At 47.1% G+C, this 19,579-nt stretch overlaps 2 protein-coding genes across 3 annotated transcripts in view; one reads left to right on the top strand and one right to left on the bottom strand.

Annotated features, from left to right (window-relative positions):
- The window catches only part of LOC311146873 (nucleoprotein TPR-like), a 32,412-nt gene extending 25,345 nt beyond the window's left edge, over positions 1 to 7,067 (top strand). The window contains exons 33-47 of one of the 2 annotated variants that reach the window (XM_084183490.1): positions 735 to 1,395; positions 1,673 to 1,866; positions 2,041 to 2,117; positions 2,246 to 2,445; positions 2,808 to 3,298; positions 3,415 to 3,621; positions 3,847 to 4,066; positions 4,326 to 4,600; positions 4,771 to 4,842; positions 5,058 to 5,149; positions 5,309 to 5,415; positions 5,566 to 5,830; positions 5,926 to 6,035; positions 6,187 to 6,291; positions 6,787 to 7,067. In XM_084183490.1, the coding sequence (XP_084039616.1) occupies positions 735 to 1,395; positions 1,673 to 1,866; positions 2,041 to 2,117; positions 2,246 to 2,445; positions 2,808 to 3,298; positions 3,415 to 3,621; positions 3,847 to 4,066; positions 4,326 to 4,600; positions 4,771 to 4,842; positions 5,058 to 5,149; positions 5,309 to 5,415; positions 5,566 to 5,830; positions 5,926 to 6,035; positions 6,187 to 6,291; positions 6,787 to 6,845 (3,135 nt within the window). In that variant the 3' untranslated portion in view covers positions 6,846 to 7,067. Of the gene's footprint in view, positions 1 to 734; positions 1,396 to 1,672; positions 1,867 to 2,040; positions 2,118 to 2,245; positions 2,446 to 2,807; positions 3,299 to 3,414; positions 3,622 to 3,831; positions 4,067 to 4,325; positions 4,601 to 4,770; positions 4,843 to 5,057; positions 5,150 to 5,308; positions 5,416 to 5,565; positions 5,831 to 5,925; positions 6,036 to 6,186; positions 6,292 to 6,786 lie in introns of both variants that reach the window. The other variant, XM_084183489.1, reaches the window with a different exon arrangement.
- Positions 6,418 to 15,054, bottom strand: prg4a (proteoglycan 4a; the record flags this gene model as incomplete). Its single annotated transcript, XM_084182772.1, has 11 exons — positions 6,418 to 7,238; positions 9,609 to 9,836; positions 9,954 to 10,110; positions 10,234 to 10,373; positions 10,563 to 10,649; positions 10,879 to 12,465; positions 12,738 to 12,896; positions 13,131 to 13,190; positions 13,776 to 13,871; positions 14,692 to 14,808; positions 14,979 to 15,054. The coding sequence occupies 11 exons, from the start codon at positions 15,052 to 15,054 to the stop codon at positions 7,132 to 7,134; spliced, it is 2,814 nt and encodes a 937-aa protein (XP_084038898.1). The 3' UTR covers positions 6,418 to 7,131.
- Between the last annotated feature and the right edge of the window lie 4,525 nt (positions 15,055 to 19,579).

Here is a 19,579-nt window from a genome sequence, read left to right as displayed (position 1 = left end):
GCCAATTATCAATTAAGATCTTGCTCTTATCCATAATCTCATAATATAACCCCCTGTCCACTATCAGTGAAGTCTTGTCTAGAGGGCATGCGCCGAAACCAGACTGCAAGTTTGCTATTTATCGCAACAGTTTTTGACAAAACCATCAACCGAAAAATACATGTTTATGTACACTACCTCATCACGCACAGCCTTTTATCACCAACAAGGCAGTTTGATGGAAACTCACCGCTGGTGGGAAAATCTGGTGCAGATTGTTTTTATGCAGATTTTTGAATATTCGCCTGAAAATCTGTCACCATTTGGATGGAAACCTAGCTATTGATTAGAAATTATTAACCTTTGATTGTATTTGAATTTCAACAAATGAGGTAGTTTTTCCAGAGAAGAGGCATGATTGTTTGGACAGAGAATACGTTGCCTTTCTTCCTTGTCCACCCATGATCCTTTTCCCTGGTTCTGGAGGACCTATCTATTCCCTTTCCTGTACTTCCTTCACCATACATCTTTACAAAACCCCTCAAACCATTGACCCCCAAACCTCTCTAATGATAGCAGGAGACACATTTCCGTCTCGTATGGATTAATATAGTATTCTTCTCCCCCCACCCCCCCCCCCATAAAAAAAAAAAGTGGTTGTCCCACTGGCTATCATAAGTTGAATGCACCAATTTGTAAGTCGCTCTGGATAAGAGCGTCTGCTAAATGATGTGAATGTAAAATCACCCTGTCAGACAGTGAGTGAGCGCGACACAGAGATGGGGCGTCTGAGACAGGAGCTGACCCGCCTCCAGGAACAGTCTACCCAGGCCCAGGGGACCCAGAGTGAAGTGACCCGGCTGAAACAGGAGCTGACCCGCCTCCAGGAACAGTCTACCCAGGCCCAGGGGACCCAGAGTGAAGTGACCCGGCTGAAACAGGAGTTGACCCGCCTTCAGGAACAGTCTACCCAGGCCCAGGGGACCCAGAGTGAAGTGACCCGGCTGAAACAGGAGTTGACCCGCCTTCAGGAACAGTCTACCCAGGCCCAGGGGACCCAGAGTGAAGTGACCCGGCTGAAACAGGAGTTGACCCGCCTCCAGGAACAGTCTACCCAGGCCCAGGGGACCCAGAGTGAAGTGACCCGGCTGAAACAGGAGCTGACCCGCCTCCAGGAACAGTCTACCCAGGCCCAGGGGACCCAGAGTGAAGTGACCCGGCTGAAACAGGAGCTGACCCGCCTCCAGGAACAGTCTACCCAGGCCCAGGGGACCCAGAGTGAAGTGACCCGGCTGAGACAGGAGCTGCAGGAGAAAACTGCTCAGGAGGAGTCACTACGGCAACAGATGGCCGACAAGGAGGAGAAGACCAAGAAGGTCTTCATGGGCGCCAAGCAGAAGATCAACCAGCTCAACAGTAAGTCCCATAGCTAGCTGTTTGTTTATTTATGCACATCATATAGTGGTAGTAATAAACTATTTTGGCACATTTGTCCATTTATGCAATGCTATGACTATATAAGGCATTCATTAGTGTCAGTCTCCTCAAACATGGCCATCTGTGTGTGAATGTGTGTTAATGTCTCATGTTTTTGTAGCCCAGATTTTAAAGGAATGATTTAAGTGATATGAGAACTATCTGGGGTTTGTACTCATCATGGATTCAAATGAAGTATTCTGTGTGTGTGTCCCAGTTGCGAAGGAGCAGCTGGCCAAGGAGGTGGAGGAGCTGAAGCAGCAGCGGGAGGAGCAGGAGGTGCGTCTGAGTGCTCTCAAGTCCCAGTATGAGGGCCGTCTGCACCGACAGGACCGAGAGATCAGGGAGCTCAGAGACCACCGTGACGAACAACCTCAGAGAGACGAGTCCCAGGACCAGGGTAAAAATAAGGTACATGCGCGCACACACACACTCAAGCACTTTTTCCCATAGATCAAAGACCAGAGAGGGAGTACAGTACACTGGATTTGGGATAAATTACATTTAAATTCAGTCGATCCAGGAGATTAATTGAAATTCCAATTCAATGATTTGTGATGGACACTTCCTCCTTTCTTCTTCCAGAGCCAGGAGCAGCAGCAGAGAGCTCCAGAACAGAGGCAGATCAGCCAAAGGACTACCCAAGCTGCAGACAGGGGAAGGTATAACTATGTCTGAATCATGCACACTGAAAATAAATACTGGTTTGAAATCAAAGTAACTGATGGTTCCTCGTCCTGGGACTCTTAACACCATTTCTGTCTTGTTTTTCCCGTTTCTTACCAAACAGTGGTTCTTCTGGCTCTTCAGAGCAGCCCCCCACTGCCAACATTAAACCCACCACGGTATCAGGCGGTGCCCCCAGTAAACCTTCTCCCATCCCCGGGAACAAGTCCACCCCCAGGGCCAGCATCCGACCCATGGTGCCCATAACCATGCCCACCCCCACGGCCACTGTCATGCCCCATACACAGTCTGACAGCCAGGAAGGTGAGAGAAGTGGCTCTGTATTATAGGATCGGCATAAGATAGGATACTGTCCCCCAGGGCAGCAATAGATAGGATACTGTCCCCCAGGGCAGCAATAGATAGGATACTGTCCCCCAGGGCAGCAATAGATAGGATACTGTCCCCCAGGGCAGCAATAGATAGGATACTGTCCCCCAGGGCAGCAATAGATAGGATACTGTCCCCCAGGGCAGCAATAGATAGGATACTGTCCCCCAGGGCAGCAATAGATAGGATACTGTCCCCCAGGGCAGCAATAGATAGGATACTGTCCCCCAGGGCAGCAATAGATGGTATACTTTTGACCTGACCTTTTAACCCTGTGTGTGTGTTAACCCCTGCAGCGCTGCAGTCCTCTGAGGGTGGAACCCCCGTGGAACACGTGTCTGTGTTTGGCAGCACCAGCGGCTCGGTCCGCTCCACCAGCCCTAGCGTCCAGAACATCACGCACACTCAGTTTCAGCCAATCAGCAGCCAGGCCACCGCCTTTGTCCAGCCCACCCAGCAACAGCAGGCCCCGCCCATCGCCGAGCCGGCCAGTCAGGAGGCAGAGGCGGGCCCTAGTGGTCAGGTGGAGAGGCCCTCCACGTCTACGGCCGTATTTGGCTCCGGTATGGCCACAGGGTGCTCTGCGGGGCCAAAGCGTGCCCGCGAGGTGGAGCAGGAACCTCGGGCAGAGAGCGCCGACACGGCCCTGGAGGACCCAGACGAAACACCCATCCCGAAGAAGCTCCGTATCATCCAGAGAGTGGGCCTGGAGGAGGAGAGTGAAGAGGGCACTGATGGAGAAGCTGAGGGGTCAGGGGAGAACCAGAAGACTCCAGATGGCAGCCAGGTAAACCTTAAGACATAAGAGGGTGTTCTCGCACAGGCCCTGTATGTGTAAGGGTGCATGTATTCATCATCATATGAGTCTCGTTGCATAACCCTATCTAACTGTGTGTGGGGTAGGAGCTACCAGACGTGTCCTTTCCTGTATTGGGCGAGGTGGAGGAAGAGGACGACGGGGTGTCCCAGTCTGTCCCCTCAGACCACCAGGTGACCCCCCAGCCCTCTGACACCCAGGACTCCAGCGAGGAGCGCCAGCCTGACGTCATCATCATCGATACGGACAGCTCCAGTCGAGACGAAGAGGAGGAGGAGGAGGAGGTAGAGCAGGTGAGGGTTTCAGTATATGTTGAAGTCAAAATGTATTCAGTGTTTATTGAATGTTTGCTGAATCTGATCTGTTGATCTCTATTTAGGTGTTTAATTTTAAGAAATGATCTTTCAGCATTTCACGCTAGATTATTTTATCTCTGTAAAAGCACTTTGTGACAACTGCTAATGTATACCATCTTTATGTGCATTTGATTATTCAAGCAATAGTTTTTTTCTCCCCAGTATGAGGAAGAGGTGGAGGAAGAGAAGGATGATGAAGATGATGACCAGGGGATGGGAAGAGAGGAGAGCAACGAGGCGAGTGGAGACGCTAACGAGCCGAACGAAGGAGAAGGAGAAGGAGACGAGACGGGCCCTGAGACCTCGGAGCCTGCCTCGGAGAACGAGGAGAGCATGGGTGCTATAGACTCCACCTCCCAGAAACAGGCTGACTCACAGAGCGGTGAGAGAGCGAGAGACTGTTTTGTACGCCATTTGTATTAAGAAATCCCTTAGTTGGCATTTGAAACACTGACGACTGAGGTAGTATTGTCTGACAATTGAGGAACTTCCTAATATGGATGTCGTATTTTGGAAGTAAAATTAATGCGGTAAATAACATTAAAACGGATAGTATAGAAGTGAGTACAAACTTCAGGCAGATGTGACTTTGCGCCTGCCGTATCATAGTCTGAGACATTAACCCTTTCCTCTGCTTCCAGGTGGTGGGAGCAGCAGCACCACAGAGTCCTTCCCCTTGGCCATGTCTGATCCCCCCAGAGAACTGCTACAGCCTTCCCCTAGTACTACCACCACCTTCTCCTTCTCTACCTCCCCCTTCTCCCCCTCCACCACCCCCAGCCTCAGCCTGGACCCCCGTCAGGTCCCCCTGCGCCTGCCCCAGTCCGTCCCACGCCGACCCCCACACCCCCTGCCCCCACGCCTCTACATCCAGCCGCCCGGCCCTGAGCTGGGCCTGGGACCTCCACCCACACAGGTCAGGACCTGATCCAGACACATGCATGCTTTCAGACGTAAATACAGATATTCAGATGTAACTTGTACTAACGTACTCCTGGGTTCAATTATACAATCCTCACTATGTACTCTGAGTCAGCTGTGCAAAAAGAGTATAGTTTAACGCCCTTGTGGTTGTTTGTCCCACAGAGGCTGTCTGCACCAATCCGCCGGCAGTCTGTAGGCAGAGGACCCCAGCTCACCCCTGGGATAGGCAACATGGTAAGGGAGGAAGTGCCTGTGTGCTGTATGTTTAGACATGGTTTCCCGGACACAGATTAGTGTTACCAAGCTTATTCCTGTACTAAAGGCTTCTTGGTCTAGGCATAATTTGGGTCCAGGAGTATTTCAATGACCATGTAACCTAACCAAGTCATGTCTTGCACAGTTTCATAGTTCTCTCTCCTCTCTCACCATCTCTGTTCTCCATCCCTTAGCAACACTTCTTTGATGACGATGACAGGATGGTCCCCAGTACGCCCACGCTGGTGGTGCCCCACCGGACGGATGGCTTCGCTGAGGCCATCCAGTACGTCTCTCACACACACACACACAAACTTGTATGGACCCTTAAATGAATGTTGTGATGTGGTATTGATTGACTGGACCCAGTCTCTTGTGTCCATTGGCCATTGGTTTTTCATTGATATTATTATCGGTGTCTGTCCCATGTCCGTCTGTCTCTCAGTTCTCCCCAGGTAGCAGGAGTTCCCAGGTTCAGGTTTGGTCCTCCTGAAGACATGCCTCAGGCCAGCTCGTCCCACTCTGACCTCGGACAGCTTGCCTCACAAGGAGGTACAACACAAACACCAAGTAGCACTGAGCGAATGCGGTTCTCTGTACTGTCTTTTTCCTCTATAGAGAAAATATCTCTGTCGTGAAATTGATGTCATGGTAATGAGTGTCAGCTTCAACTGCCTGAACCCTGTAATTGTGTCTGTGTAGGTCTAGGGATGTACGAGAGTCCTCTGTTCCTGGCCGCTCACGAAGAGGAGTCTGGAGGGAGGAGTGTTCCTACCACGCCCTTACAGGTTGCTGCCCCGGTGACGCTCTTCAATGAGTCCCACCCCTCTGATGCCCAGGACATGGCGTCCCAGTCTGTTCCCATGGTGACGACATCCACGAGTCACCACGGGCTGGCAGTGCCCGGCGGAGAGGCTGTCCCAGGAGATGACGGGGACGAGGTGTTCATGGAGGCAGACAGTGAAGGGTGAGAAATGGTGGTTGTGTGTGTGTGTGGGGGGGAGGGAGGGTGTATCCGTGTGTGTATTTGTGTTGCTCATTCACACTTTTCTTTCCTCTTAGTACGAGTGGTGAAGCGTCCATGGAGAGCCAGGCTGAGATGGACTCTGCTCAGCCGTCAGACGATGCCAGTCTGCCCTCCACAAGCCAGGAGCCCACCTCCAGCTCCGCCGGTCTGTACAGCTGTCCCTCTCTCACGCGTTCTCTGTCTCACTGTCTCTCTTGTTGTTCTCTACACCTCAACCTTCTCTCATCCCTGGTTATAACCTCTTTGTCTCTCTCTTTCTTCTCTCATTCTATCGCTCCCTCTCTCTCTTTTCACAGACACCAGCAGTGGTGTGCAGCCCAAGCCCTCAGGCCGCCCCATGGCCCAGCACCCTCTGCCCATGAGGACAGCCAACAGGGGCAGGGCACTCATCCGCAGAGGAGGTGAGCTTTCATCTACATTGAATGGCCACTTAACCCAGAACAACATGTTATAAGTCCATTCAACTAAAGCAGTGGCTTTGCTACCATACTGTTGCATCAGTGTAGAAACACACCACACAACTAAGTAGATGAGAACCATTTTTATTAGTTTGATAAGCAAGAGAAAGTAGGTGACACAAATTGTAGACTTTTGTTTGGCATGTTGGAGTACATGTGATACAAGTATGGTTGGAGCAGGGTTGCTGTCATGCAAGTGATATTTAAGCCTTCAGGTATGGTTTTACCTTGGGGTCTTGTCAAATGTTTTAGCTTATTTTTGAGCTTAGCACTGACAGTTTGGAGAGGTAATTATTTCAATGCACATCAAAACAACCTTCAAAGAAGCTATAGTGACCCAAACTAAAGCAACACAACAGAGTTATAAACTTCATGAAGTGGCCATTTTGGATGATGGCTAAGATGGAACCTTGTCTCTTTTCGCCCCCTCCATTCAAGGTATGGGCTTCCTTCGAGCAGGAAGAGGCCCCTTCGGTAGAGGAAACCTACCCCGCTAATGATGCCATCATGCACTGCTCCATCCCCCTTCCTTCCTCCAAAGTATCAATCATAGTGTCTTGGTCTACTTAAAAAATCCAACCAATTTGTGGTTGAGTTTTCTTCCCTAACTTTGTATCAGTGGATACCATGTGCTTTAAAAAGGTTAATTTTAGTTGTTTTGTATTTGTTTCAAAAATAGTAATTGTTCCGTTGCTTTTGTTTTGCTAATAAACTTTGAGAAAAATCAAATGTTTGTCGTATTCGTGCTTTGTGCGTTGTTGGTGGTCCATCCATAGGGTTGCTCTAGGCACACTTGAGCCAGTTCTTGATGGAGTTCTGGCTGGGATCAGGGTTGTCTGGTTTGGCCAGAGCAGGCAGGTCACCAGATATCTTGATGTTGAAGTAGAGCGCTAAAAGGGATTTGAGTTCATGTTAGTATGTTGATTTAATAACTACCTTTCCAACAGAATAACAGGGCCTTTTTGCATTTGCTTTTAGATGAGCATTTTGACATTTTAGTATTTGTTTTATCCCGTGTGACAGGTCATTTACACATAGCATATTCTGTTTCTCTCCAAGTCAGGGGTGTCAAACTCATTTTCCCCGCAGGCCGCATTCGGTCTTCACTGAAGTCCGAAGGGTGACACTTAAAATGTATTATATTTCCTCGCCGTCAATAATAATGGCTGGAATGGAGTGGTGGTTTCCATGTGTTCTCCCCAATTAAGGTGCCACTGGCTGCATGTGGTTCAAAGGCACTTCAATCCTTTGTCTTGCCCATTCACCGTCTGAATGGCACACATACAATCAATGTCTCAAGGCTTACATATTTTTCTTTAACTTGTCTCCTCCCCTTCATAAACACTGTCTGAAGTGGATTTAACAAGTGACATCAATAAGGGTTCATAGCTTTCACCTGGTCAGTTTGTAATGGAAAGAGCAGGTGTTTTTAATGTTTTATACACTGTCAAACGCAGCATCAGCGTAAGAATATAATACATTTCTTAAATGTGTATATGTATACAGTACATTGTGGTCCTCTGTAGCTCAGCTGGTAGAGCATGGCGCTTGTAACGCCAAGGTAGTGGGTTCGATCCCCGGGACCACCCATACACAAAAATGTATGCACGCATGACTAAGTCGCTTTGGATAAAAGCGTCTGCTAAATGGCATATTATATTATATATTATATACATTAAGGCGCTGTCTTTTGAACTGTAATAACCCTATTTCCATGATATAACCGAGATATCAGATGTACATTACATAATGATACTGCCTGTACATAATGTCCATTTTCAACATGTCCCTGACTGAGTCTGTAATACCAACATGTTTCAAGCAGACCACCATAGTCCCTGTGCTCAAGGACACTAAGATAACCTGCCTAAATGACTACCGACCGGTAGCACTCACGTCTGCAGCCATGAAGTGCTTTGAAAGGCTGGTCATGGCTCACATCAACACCATTATCCCAGAAACCCTAGACCCACTCCAATTTGCGTACTGCCCCAACAGATCCACAGATGATGCAATCTCTATTGCACTCCATACTGCCCTTTCCCACCTGGACAAGAGGAACACCTACGTGAGAATGCTATTCATTGACTACAGCTCAGCGTTCAACACCATAGTGCCCTCAAAGCTCATCACTAAGCTAAAGACCCTGGGACTAAACACCTCCCTCTGCAACTGGATCCTGGACTTCCTGATGGGTCGCCCCCAGGTGGTAAGGGTAGGTAACAACACATCTGCCACGATGAGACAGCCTATAGGGAGGAGGTCAGAGACCTGGCCGTGTGGTGCCAGGGTAACAACCTCTCCCTCAACGTGATCAAGACAAAGGAGATGATTGTGGACTACAGGAAAAGAAGGACCGAGCATGCCCCCATTCTCATCGACGGGGCTGTAGTGGAACAGGTTGAGAGCTTCAAGTTCCTTGGTGTCCACATCACCAACAAATTATCATGGTCCAAACACACCAAGACAGTCGTGAAGAGGGCACGACAAAGCCTATTCCCCCTCAGGAGACTGAAAAGATTTGGCATGGGTCCTCAGATCCTCAAAGTTCTACATCTGCACCATCGAGAGCATCCTGACTGGTTGCATCACCGCTTGGTATGGCAACTGCTCGGCCTCCAACCTCAAGGCACTATAGAGGGTAGTGCGTACGGCCCAGTACATCACTGGGGCCAAGCTTCCTGCCATCCAGGACCTCTATACCAGGCGGTGTCAGATGAAGGCCCTAAAAATGGTCAGACTCCAGCCACCCTAGTCATAGACTGTTCTCTCTGTTACCGCACGGAAAGCGGTACTGGAGCGCCAAGTCTAGGTCCAAAATGCTTCTTAACAGCTTCTACCTCCGAGTCATAAGACTCCTGAACAGCTAATCATGGCTACCCGGACTATCCACCCCTTCTTTTACGCTGCTGCTACTCTGTTTATTATCTATGCATAGTCACTTTAACTCTACCCACATGTAAATATTACCTAAATTACCTCGACTAACCGGTGCCCCCGCACATTGACTCTGTACCGGTACCCCCTGTATATAGCCTCCCTACTGTTATTTTATTTTACTGCTGCTCTTTAATTATTTGCTATTTAAATTTTTTACTTACCTATTTTTTACTTAACACTCTTTCTTATTTTCATAAAACTGCATTATTGGTTAAGGGCTTGAAAAGTAAGCATTTCACTGTAAGGTCTACACCTGTTGTATTCGGAGCATGTGGCAAATAACATTTGATTTGATTTACAATACATTGACCAAGACTTACGTCCAGCGAAGAGGAAATATTCGTATCCGTCAGCCTTCTTGGGGCTGGGGACAGACACAGCTGAGGTCACTGAGGAGGGGAAGCCTTTCAGAGACAGCTTGATGTTGATCTCTCCTCCCAAACGCACCTCTGCTTGCCGAGCGTGGCGTTTCTTTGCACTGGACTTGGATTTCTTGCCACAGACAGGGCTGCTTCCAGCAGGGTAGGAGTATTTCTGCATGGTGCCTCCTGTGAGAGAAATAAATTGTCAATTAGGATTGAGTAAAGCAAGCACATTGGTGTGACTCATCATGTAACGCAATGGGAGTAGGTTAGGTAGTGGTAAACCTCAAAGCTCTCCCTAACCTTTCTTGAAGAAGTAGACAGACTCAGGCCTTCTCCTGGTAGCAGGCACAGACAGGGCTGCAGTGATGGTGCCAGTCAGACCATCAAAACCAGAGGCAACAGATTTGGGGTAACCAGGCTCCATCTTGCCGTTGTCCATCCTCCAGTAGCCATCACCCTGACATGGAAAAGAGATGGGGACATTAAGTGTTGCCATTAGGTTCCACCAAGGCATCTCTACTGCCCCAACCCTCTGAACTTCTCTCAGGTTCTAGGTTTTTCCTCTGGAGTTCTACAGTACCTTGATGATGTAGCTCTTGCCCTGGCAGTTGGTGCGGGTGAAGGCACTGTCGATAGGGGACGGAATGCCCAACTCCTCTGTGATGTTGCGGGCTGGGCCAAGGGCCTTGGTGCTGGGGTCCATCGTCCAGAAGAAATGACCTGGTTGGGGGAAACAGAACAACAATCATTAGGAGATAATGTATCAAGTATATATATATATTTTTTTTATGCTGCTTTGGAAAAGCTACATGACCTTCATAAATATTTAATCACTAAGTAATAAGTGAGATGGGAGAGCGCTGTGTAGGACAGTGCTGGGCATGAGCTAGATCACTATGCTCTACACACCCTTGAAAATGAGAATGGTTCCGTTGGCCAGAGTGGTCAGTCCGTTGATGGGCAGGTCACTGCAGAGGTCTGGGTTACTGTTGGCATCTAGAGGAAAGAGGATACAGCCGTGTAGGTAGAAGCCAATATTTAGGTGTTGTCATTTATTGTATTAAATAATACATATAGCTTACTGTATAATAGCTAAATATCTACTTGACACTGATTGCATATTTATTTTAATCAATTGACGCTGTACTATACATCACAACAGAGCAGACATCCCAAATGTGAATGACGGAGATACATTACATAGTATCTAATCTGAGATCCCTACCTGGTAGACCTTTGTTGTGTTTTTTTGGGTTGTTGACCTCCAAGGCCTTGGCTATGTCTGCCAGAGTGATGGGTTTGTTGGGGTCATTGAGCCCCAAGGCCTTAGCTATATCTGCCAGAATGTTGGGGCTGTTGAGGTTTTGGGGTTTCTTAGGGTCATTGGGGTTTTTGACCCCCAAAGCCTTGACTATGCCTGCCAGAGTGCTGGGGTCATTGAGCCCCAAAGCCTTGGCTATGTCTGCCAGAGTGATGGGTTTGTTGGGGTCGTTGAGCCCCAAGGCCTTGGCTATGTCTGCCAGAGTGTTGGGGTTTTGAGGGGGTTTAGGGTTGTTTAATCCCAAAGCCTTGGCTATGTCTGCCAGAGTTATGGGTTTGTTGGGGTTCTTGACCCCCAAGGCCTCGGCTAAGTCTGCCAAAGTGCTGGGATCATTCAACCCCATGGCCTTGGCTATGTCTGCCAGGTTGATGGGTTTGTTGGGGTTGTTCAGGCCCAAGGTCTTGGCTATGTTTGCCAAAGTGATTGGGTCATTGGGGCTGTTGAGCCCTAAGGCCTTGGCTATGTCTGCCAGAGAGTTGGGGCTTTGGGGGGGTTTAGGGTCATTGGGGTATTTGAAGCCTAAGGCCTTAGCTATGTCTGCCAGAGTGCTGGGGTCATTGAGCCCCAAGACCTTGGCTATGTTTGCCAAAGTGATGGGGTCTTTGTTTTTTTTTAGCCCTAAGGCCTTTGCTATGTCTTCCAGAGTGATGGGGCTGTTGGGGGTTTTGAGCCCTAAGGCCTTGGCAATGTCTGCCAAAGTGATGGGTTCGTTGGAGTATTGGGGGGTTTTAGGAATGTTGGGGTCGTTCAGCCCCAAGGCCTTGGCTATGTTTGCCAAAGTGATTGGGTAGTTGGGGCTGTTGAGCCCTAAGGCCTTGGCTATGTCTGCCAGAGAGCTGGGGTTGTTGGGGTTTTGGGGGAGTTTAGGATAGTTGGGGTTCTTGAACCCCAAGGCTTTGGCTATGTTTACCAAGGTGATGGGGTCATCGGGACTATTTAGCCCTAAGGCCTTGGCTATGTCTGCCAGAGAGTTGGGGTTTGGGGGGGGGTTAGGATAGTTGGGGTTCTTGAACCCCAATGCCTTGGCTATGTTTGCCAAAGTGATGGGGTCATTGGGGGAGTTAAGCCCCATGACCTTGGCTATGTCTGCCAGAGAGCTGGGGTTGTTGTGGTTTTGGGGGGGGTTTGGGTCGTTGGAGTTGTTGAACCCCAAGGCCTTAGCTATGTTTGCCAAAGTGATGGGGTCGTTGGGAGTGTTGACCCCCAAGGCCTTGGCTATGTCTGCCAAAGTGATGGGGTTGTTGAGCCCCAAGGCCTTGGTGATATCTGCCAAAGTGGGGAGCAGGGGAGCTCCAGACGACGGGTCCCCGGGGCCAGCATTACTCGCCATGGGGCCACCCTGGCTGGGCCAGGGCGAGCCAGAGGATGGGAACTTAGCAGCTCCAGGGAGCTGACCGATGAGGGAAGGCAGGGCAAAGGGAGTGGCAGCCATGGGTGTAGGGAGAATGGGGGAGATGTCCTCCAAGAGACTGGTGGCTGCATCACTCAAGGCTTCACAGGAGATAAGGGGGCAAGATGGTGGACGTTAGTACATACAAACAAACAAACACAAGCAGGTATACAATAGACTACACAATGCATCAGCACTCAGAGAAAACATGGGACTCCTCCTGAGCCTACTGAGATGCATAAAGTGCTTTGCCCTTGTCGCTCTTGACTACCTCAAAACATAAACAATAACTAGCCGTTCTGTCACTTTCTCAGACAATACTTTCATCAAACACTTGACCATACAGTATGTTTCACAACTGTCTAACTCTCACCATCCATGACAGTGTCTGGGGCTGTGGAGGAGGGGCCATTGAAGCTGTCAGTCAGAAGGTAAAAGCCAGGTTTCAAAGGGGAAGCTGGGTCCTCAGAGAAAGGAGATATGTCACTCTGGCTCTTAGAGCTGCTGGATCCAGGGTAAGGGCTGTTGGTGTCTGTGAGAAACACACATACAGGTTACAGGAATCCACAGGGTAGGCTACCATAAAAAAACTCTAAAGCATGAAAATGACTGACTGATTCTAGCATGTAGTTGTAATTCTTAATCAATTGTTGCCCAGCATAAGCTCCTTGTATGTTGACAAAGTCCTCAATCTCTACATTTCTCAGCTGCGGTGTTCTGATAGTGTCAATGATGGACAAGAGCACCCCCAATACGCTAAACTTACCATAGTCCTGAGTCTCAGGGAAGAGGTCGGACGGAGAGGGGTATGTGGGCTTGCTCTGGTCTGAAAGCACAACAGAAATACCAGAAATGATCAACTTTTGTGTTCTGAGACCCAGAGGGCAGACAGACCGTCTCAGCCCCTGGAAACTGTTGCATGTTACAGTACAGTTATTGCTTTCATCTCATCTGACCTCCATACATCGATAGCTTATAGAGGCCTATTATGGGTTGGATTATCACATGCAGTCAGTCGGTCACTGATCAACACATAACCAGATGAAGGCTAGCTGCTCTTCCAGTCAACAAGCATTGCTTTGGTTTGAATTAGTTGATAGCCACTGCCTATTATCCCTCAGCCTATTGTAGGATTCTGAAACCTTTATATTTACATTTACATTTTAGTAATTTAGCAGACGCTCTTATCCAGAGTGACTTAGTTAGTGAGTGCATACATTATTATTATTATTATTATTATTATTGTTTATTTTTTCATACTTGCCCCCCGTGGGAATCGAACCCACAACCCTGGCGTTACAAACGTGGGTGTTATCCCACAGCCCTTGGAAAGACATAACTGAGGCCTTGAGTTTTTAGGAAAAACTCAGGGCCCCACCTATAACACACAACCAGGCAGGTACACACGTACCTTGGCTGCCTTCCTCACTCTTGCTGTTTGAAGGTTTCTTGGGAAATGTGGGACTCGTCAGTTCTGTCTTGCTGGAGGATTTGTTCTTGGCCGGCGCTAAACAGAATTCATTTGAATGAGATAAAGTTTATACTGTTTAAAATGACACTCTAACCTAGCATTGAGACAGTTTGGCCTATGATCAGGGTAGACAAGCTCTGTTGATCAATGCAGTTACTTTGCTACAAAGACAGTAACTGAACCTGTTGGCTTTTTCTTGGCATCCTGCTTGATCCTCTGGGTTGGTGTTGGAATTGTAGTGGCATCTAAAACGGAAGAAAGTTTGATATGGTGATATTAGTGCACATATTTTCAAAAACGATTAGTATATGATTAGTAAATGGTCCGACCCATCACTCTATTAAACTCACTATACATCATTAACTACATAGGCATTGTTCTTTAGACATGTTCTATGTGGGACAGATGGGTTTAATGGATTACTGATTACTGGTTGTATTGTCTTGGTTAAGTTGAACTAACTATCAGATATCATGACGAAGTGTTGTAATGAGTCTTCATAAAAATAGCTGTTGGTCGTACCGCAGTGGTTCTGGTAGTCGCGGCAGCAGGTGTCGTAGTGGACACAGCCCGGGTCACACTCACAAAGCCTGCCTCGTCTGAACGATTCACCACACCTACCACTGCACGAATCGCCAGCATGAGAAGAAATAGACCCTGAAATTCACCAACACACAGACTTTGGTCCTGTCTACTACACCATTGATGGATGACTTGGCCTGTCACATAGTGTGAGTTTCAGGTACATCAACACATGTTTACATTCATGCATATATACAGACTGTTTGATGAATAACCATCCTAATGACTTTGAAATAATGACATAGTAATGACATGGTAATAGCATCAGTCTTACCGGAAGTGCAGAGAGCCTCGAAGTCCTTGCAGCACTCGTCATGAGCGAGGCAGCTGGCGTCACACAGGCAGGGCTGGCCACGAGCAAACGGCTCACCACATCTAGCACTGCAACTGGCTGCAGGTTGGAACCACAGGAATAGGGAGAGATTAGCTCAAAAACAACAAGTACTGTACATTTAATGCTACTATAAAAACTGTCCAAAGCAACTTACAGAACTGTTGACATTAACAGTGTCACATATTCAGCATATAATGTGTCCCCTGTACCAGACAATGGGTTCTTACCTTGAGCAGCAGAGAATGGCAGAAGAGCAGCACAGGTCGCCACCACGAGGGCAGACAACAGCGATGATGCAGTCATCATGCGTTTGTCTCAACTAGAATAGAGAAACAAGACCATGAAATACCTTTTGTCCAACTCAGTAGGATGAACTGGAAAAAGCATCTTCCTCTTTGGTTTTATCCATAAAGGAGTGTTACAAAGTTACATTCAAATGATCAAACCATAACTAATTATCAACGTTCTCAATGCCATGCTTGGTAGGTCCCTGAAACACAGAGAAAGATATCCTAAAAGAAAGCCAATCACCTTCACACAAGTCAACTCCAGTCAGCTCACCTTGCTCTCCCTAACTCCCTATAGGCTTTATATAGTGTGAATAGGGCTGGTTTTGGAGTGACAGCTAGGCCAGGACATTTTTATTAGTCCAAATACAGCCCCAATTAAAACCACAAATGATGCAGAGTCCTCCTACGCACTCACAGGAAGTAGAACTAAACTGGCCAGGCCAGGCGTGGAATAAGAAACTGGAAGAGCATCTGTGGGCATAGACACTGATGACATCACAGCGAGGTGGCGACCTTGCTTTTACAAGGTTCCCCAAAAAACACTATGTTCTTTATTTTAACCAGACCTGCATGGTTGTTCCCGCAACTCTGTGTAGACTCAAACAACGACACACTGATTGGTTTTTATCATCTTTATTAACGTCTGCCTTACAACCTCAGATGGTTAAAATGTTGAATTGTTCTCATGTGATTCACAATGTGGTGCTGGTGACTCTCAGATCCACCTCTACGCAGACGACACCATTTTGTATACATCTGGCCCTTCATTGGACACTGTGTTAACAAACCTCCAAACGAGCTTCAATGCCATACAACAATCCTTCAGTAGCCTCCAACTGCTCTTAAACACTAGTAAAACTAAATGCATGCTTTTCAATCGAACGCTGCTGGCACCCGCCCACCCGACTAGAATCACCACTCTCGACGGGTCTGACCTAGAGTATGTGGACAACTACAAATACCTAGGTGTCTGGTTAGACTGTAAACTCAACTTCCAGACTCACATAAAGAATCTCCAATCCAAAGTTAAATCTAGAATCGGCTTCCTATTTCGCAACAAAGCCTCCTTCACTCATGCTGCCAAACATGCCCTCGTAAAACTGACTATCCTACCGATCCTTGACTTCGGCGATGTCATTTACAAAATAGCCTCCAACACTCTACTCAGCAAATTGGATGTAGTATATCACAGTTCCAATCCGTTTTGTCTCCAAAGCCCCATACACTACCCACCACTGTGACCCGTACGCTCTTGTTGGCTGGTCCTCACTACATGTTCGTCGTCAAACCCACTGGCTCCAGGCCATCTATAAATCACTGCTAGGCAAATCCCCGCCTTATCTTAGCTCATTGGTCACCATAGCAGCACCCACCCGTAGTCTGCGCTCCAGCAGGTATATCTCACTGGTCATTCCCAAAGCCAACACCTCCTTTGGCCGCCATTCCTTCCAGTTCTCTGCTGCCAATGACTGGAACGAATTGCAAAAATCTCTGAAGCTGGAGACTCTTATCTCCCTCAATAACTTTAAGCATCAGTTGTCAGAGCACCTTACCGATCACTGCACCTGTACACAGCCCATCTGAAATTAGCCCACCCAACTACCTCATCCCTATATTGTTATTTATTTTGCTCTTTTGCACCCCAGTATCTCTATTTGCACATAATCTCTTGCACATCTAGCATTCCAGTGTTAATACTATTGTAATTATTCTGCACTATAGCCTATTTATTGCCTTACCTCCATAACTTGCTACATTTGCACACACTGTATATATATTTTCTGTTGTATTTTTGACTTTATGTTTTTTACCCCATATGTAACTCTGTGTTGTTTTTATTGCACTGCTTTGCTTTATCTTGGCCAGGTCGCAGTTGTAAATGAGAACCTGTTCTCAACTGGCTTACCTGGTTAAATAAAGGTGAAATAAAAATAAATTAAAAAAAGTGGTCGGACCACAGTGTATGGTCAATCTTTCACTCTCAGGGCCCAAACTTCTAACCAATATAATAGTACTGTATTACAAAACAAAAAAAACTGATTATTTAAATGTGATATTTTAACTACATTCTTTGACTGTAGTGTTCCTTACAGTAAGTTAGTGGAACATGGTCAATCATGAATAAACTAATCCAATTAATCTATAACCAGGAATAACTGGGATAGTGCCAATATAATAGGTTATCTCTGGCTAGTACTTGGGCTCTTAAAGATTTTCCCTTGTCAGGTCATGTGGTCAGGAAAATCTCCGGACCCAAGTGATAATGTAGCAACTGCAATGTTTTGAATGTACAATGCCTTTGGAAAGTATTCAGACCCCTTGACTTTTTCCAAGTTTGGTACATTACAGCCTTATTCTAAAATTGATTAAATAAAAACAAATCCTCAGCAATTTGGAAAGGCACACACCTGTCTAATAAGGTCCCATAGTTGACAGTGCATGTCAGAGCAAAAACCATGACATGAGGTCGAGGGAATTGTCCGTAGAGCGCCGAGACAGGATTGTGTTGAGGCACAGATCTGGGGAAGGTTACCAAAAAATGTCTGCAGCATTGAAGGTCACCAAGAACACAGTGGCCTCCATCATAAATGGAAGACGTTTGGAACCACCAAGACTCTTCCTAGAGCTGGCAGCCCGGCCAAACTGAGCAATCGGGGGAGAAGGGCCTTGGTCAGGGAGGTGACCAAGAACCCGATGGTCACTCTGACAGAGCTCTAGAGTTCCTCTGTGGAGATGGGAGAACCTTCCAGAAGGACAACCATCTCTGCAACACTCCACCAATCAGGCCTTAATGGTAGTGGCCAAACGGGAGCCACTCCTCAGTAAAAGGCACATGACAGCCAACTTGGAGTTTGCCAAAAGGCACCTGAAAACTCTCGGACCATGAGAAACAAGATTCTCTGGTCTGATGAAACCAAGATTGAACTCTTTGGCCTGAATGCCAAGCGTCACGTCTGGAGGAAACCTGGCACCATCCCTACGGTGAAGCATGGTGGTGGCAGAATCATGCCGTGGGGATGTTTTTCAGCGGCAGGGAATGAGGGACAAGTCAAAATCGAGGCAAAGATGAACGGATCTAAGTACAGAGAGATCCTTGATGAAAACCTACTCCAGAGCTCTCAGGACCAACGACCCTAAGCACACAGCCAAGACAACGCAGGAGTGGCTTCAGGACACATCTCTGAATGTCCTTGAGTGGCAAAGCCAGAGCCCGGACTTAAACTTGATCGAATATCTCTGGAGAGACCTGAAAATAGCTGTGGAGCAACGCTCCCCATCCAAGCTGACAGAGCTTGAGAGGATCTGCAGAGAAGAATGGGAGAAACTCCCCAAATACAGGTGTGCCAAGCTTGTAGCGTCATACACAAGCAGACTCGAGGCTGTAATCGCTGCCAAAGGTGATTCAACAAAGTACTGAGTAAAGGGTCTGAATACTTATGTACATGTGATTTTTCCGTTTTTTCTTAAAACCTGTTTTGTCATTATGGGGTGTTGTGTGTAGATTGATGAGGGAAAAAAAACCTATTTAATACATTTTAGAATAAGGCTGTAACCTAACAAAATGTGGAAAAAGTCGAGAGGTCTGAATACTTTCCAAAGTCTCTGTATATCATTCAACAAACCTTTATTGTGGCGTTCATCTCTCTCAGAGTAGGTCTATGTACAACACGAGGGGTATACTACAAAGCAGGTTCAATGTGTTAGCAAGCTAATTTGCCTAAATATATTTTTTTTTGTGGGGGGGGGGGGGGGGAGTTGAAATGGGCATGGTCTAAATGACTCAACAACCAAAAACACATCTCTACGTTTAGCCTTCTTAATGAACCAGAAAATCAATATTTATTTCTGGTTGTTTATCAAAGTTACCTGGCTAACTCATTGATCCTACTTTGTAGAATATCCTGAGATCTTCCAGTGATTTCATCTTGCTAAAATAACAATGAGGCGCACCTTAACACAGCACTTAGTCTAACTACCATTCATGATTTAAAAAAACAAGTGTTAACTGCTGCTTTTTTGGGGAAATTTAGTTTTTTTGTGAGGTGGCAGGACCTGTTCATACATTTTGAGTGGTTGGAACAAAAGAGACCATTCAAGAAAGAACAGTCTCTCCTGGTTCTGTTCTAAGGTAATTTCTTCTACCCCTCCTACGAACATGTAGGTATTATTCAAACCGTCTCTCCGAGGCCATATGTTTTAAGAATGAAAAAAGTGAGTGCTTCAAAGAGCACTCTTAAACACACATGCTCTTTACTTCACATGAACACCCTCTTTGAATAATAATCTTACATCAGAATTTTACATGAGTTCATTAGATCAAAAAAGTCTAGCGCCACATTTACAAGACGTTCTTATCCAGAGTGACTTACAGGAGCAATTAGGGTTAAGTGCCTTGCTCAAGGGCACACCGACAGATTTTCCCCCTAGTCGGCTCGGGGATTCAAACTAGCGACCCTTCGGGTACTGGCCCAACGCTCTTAACCACTAGGCTACCTGCCAGCAGGTTAAAATATGGAAGACGCTGAATGTTACAGAAG

The sequence above is a fragment of the Coregonus lavaretus genome (genome assembly GCF_964263955.1).
Source record: "Coregonus lavaretus genome assembly, chromosome: 19".
Taxonomy (NCBI): Eukaryota; Metazoa; Chordata; class Actinopteri; order Salmoniformes; family Salmonidae; genus Coregonus; species Coregonus lavaretus.
Note: the sequence above shows the minus strand (reverse complement) of the source record. Positions and strands in the feature narration are given on the sequence as shown.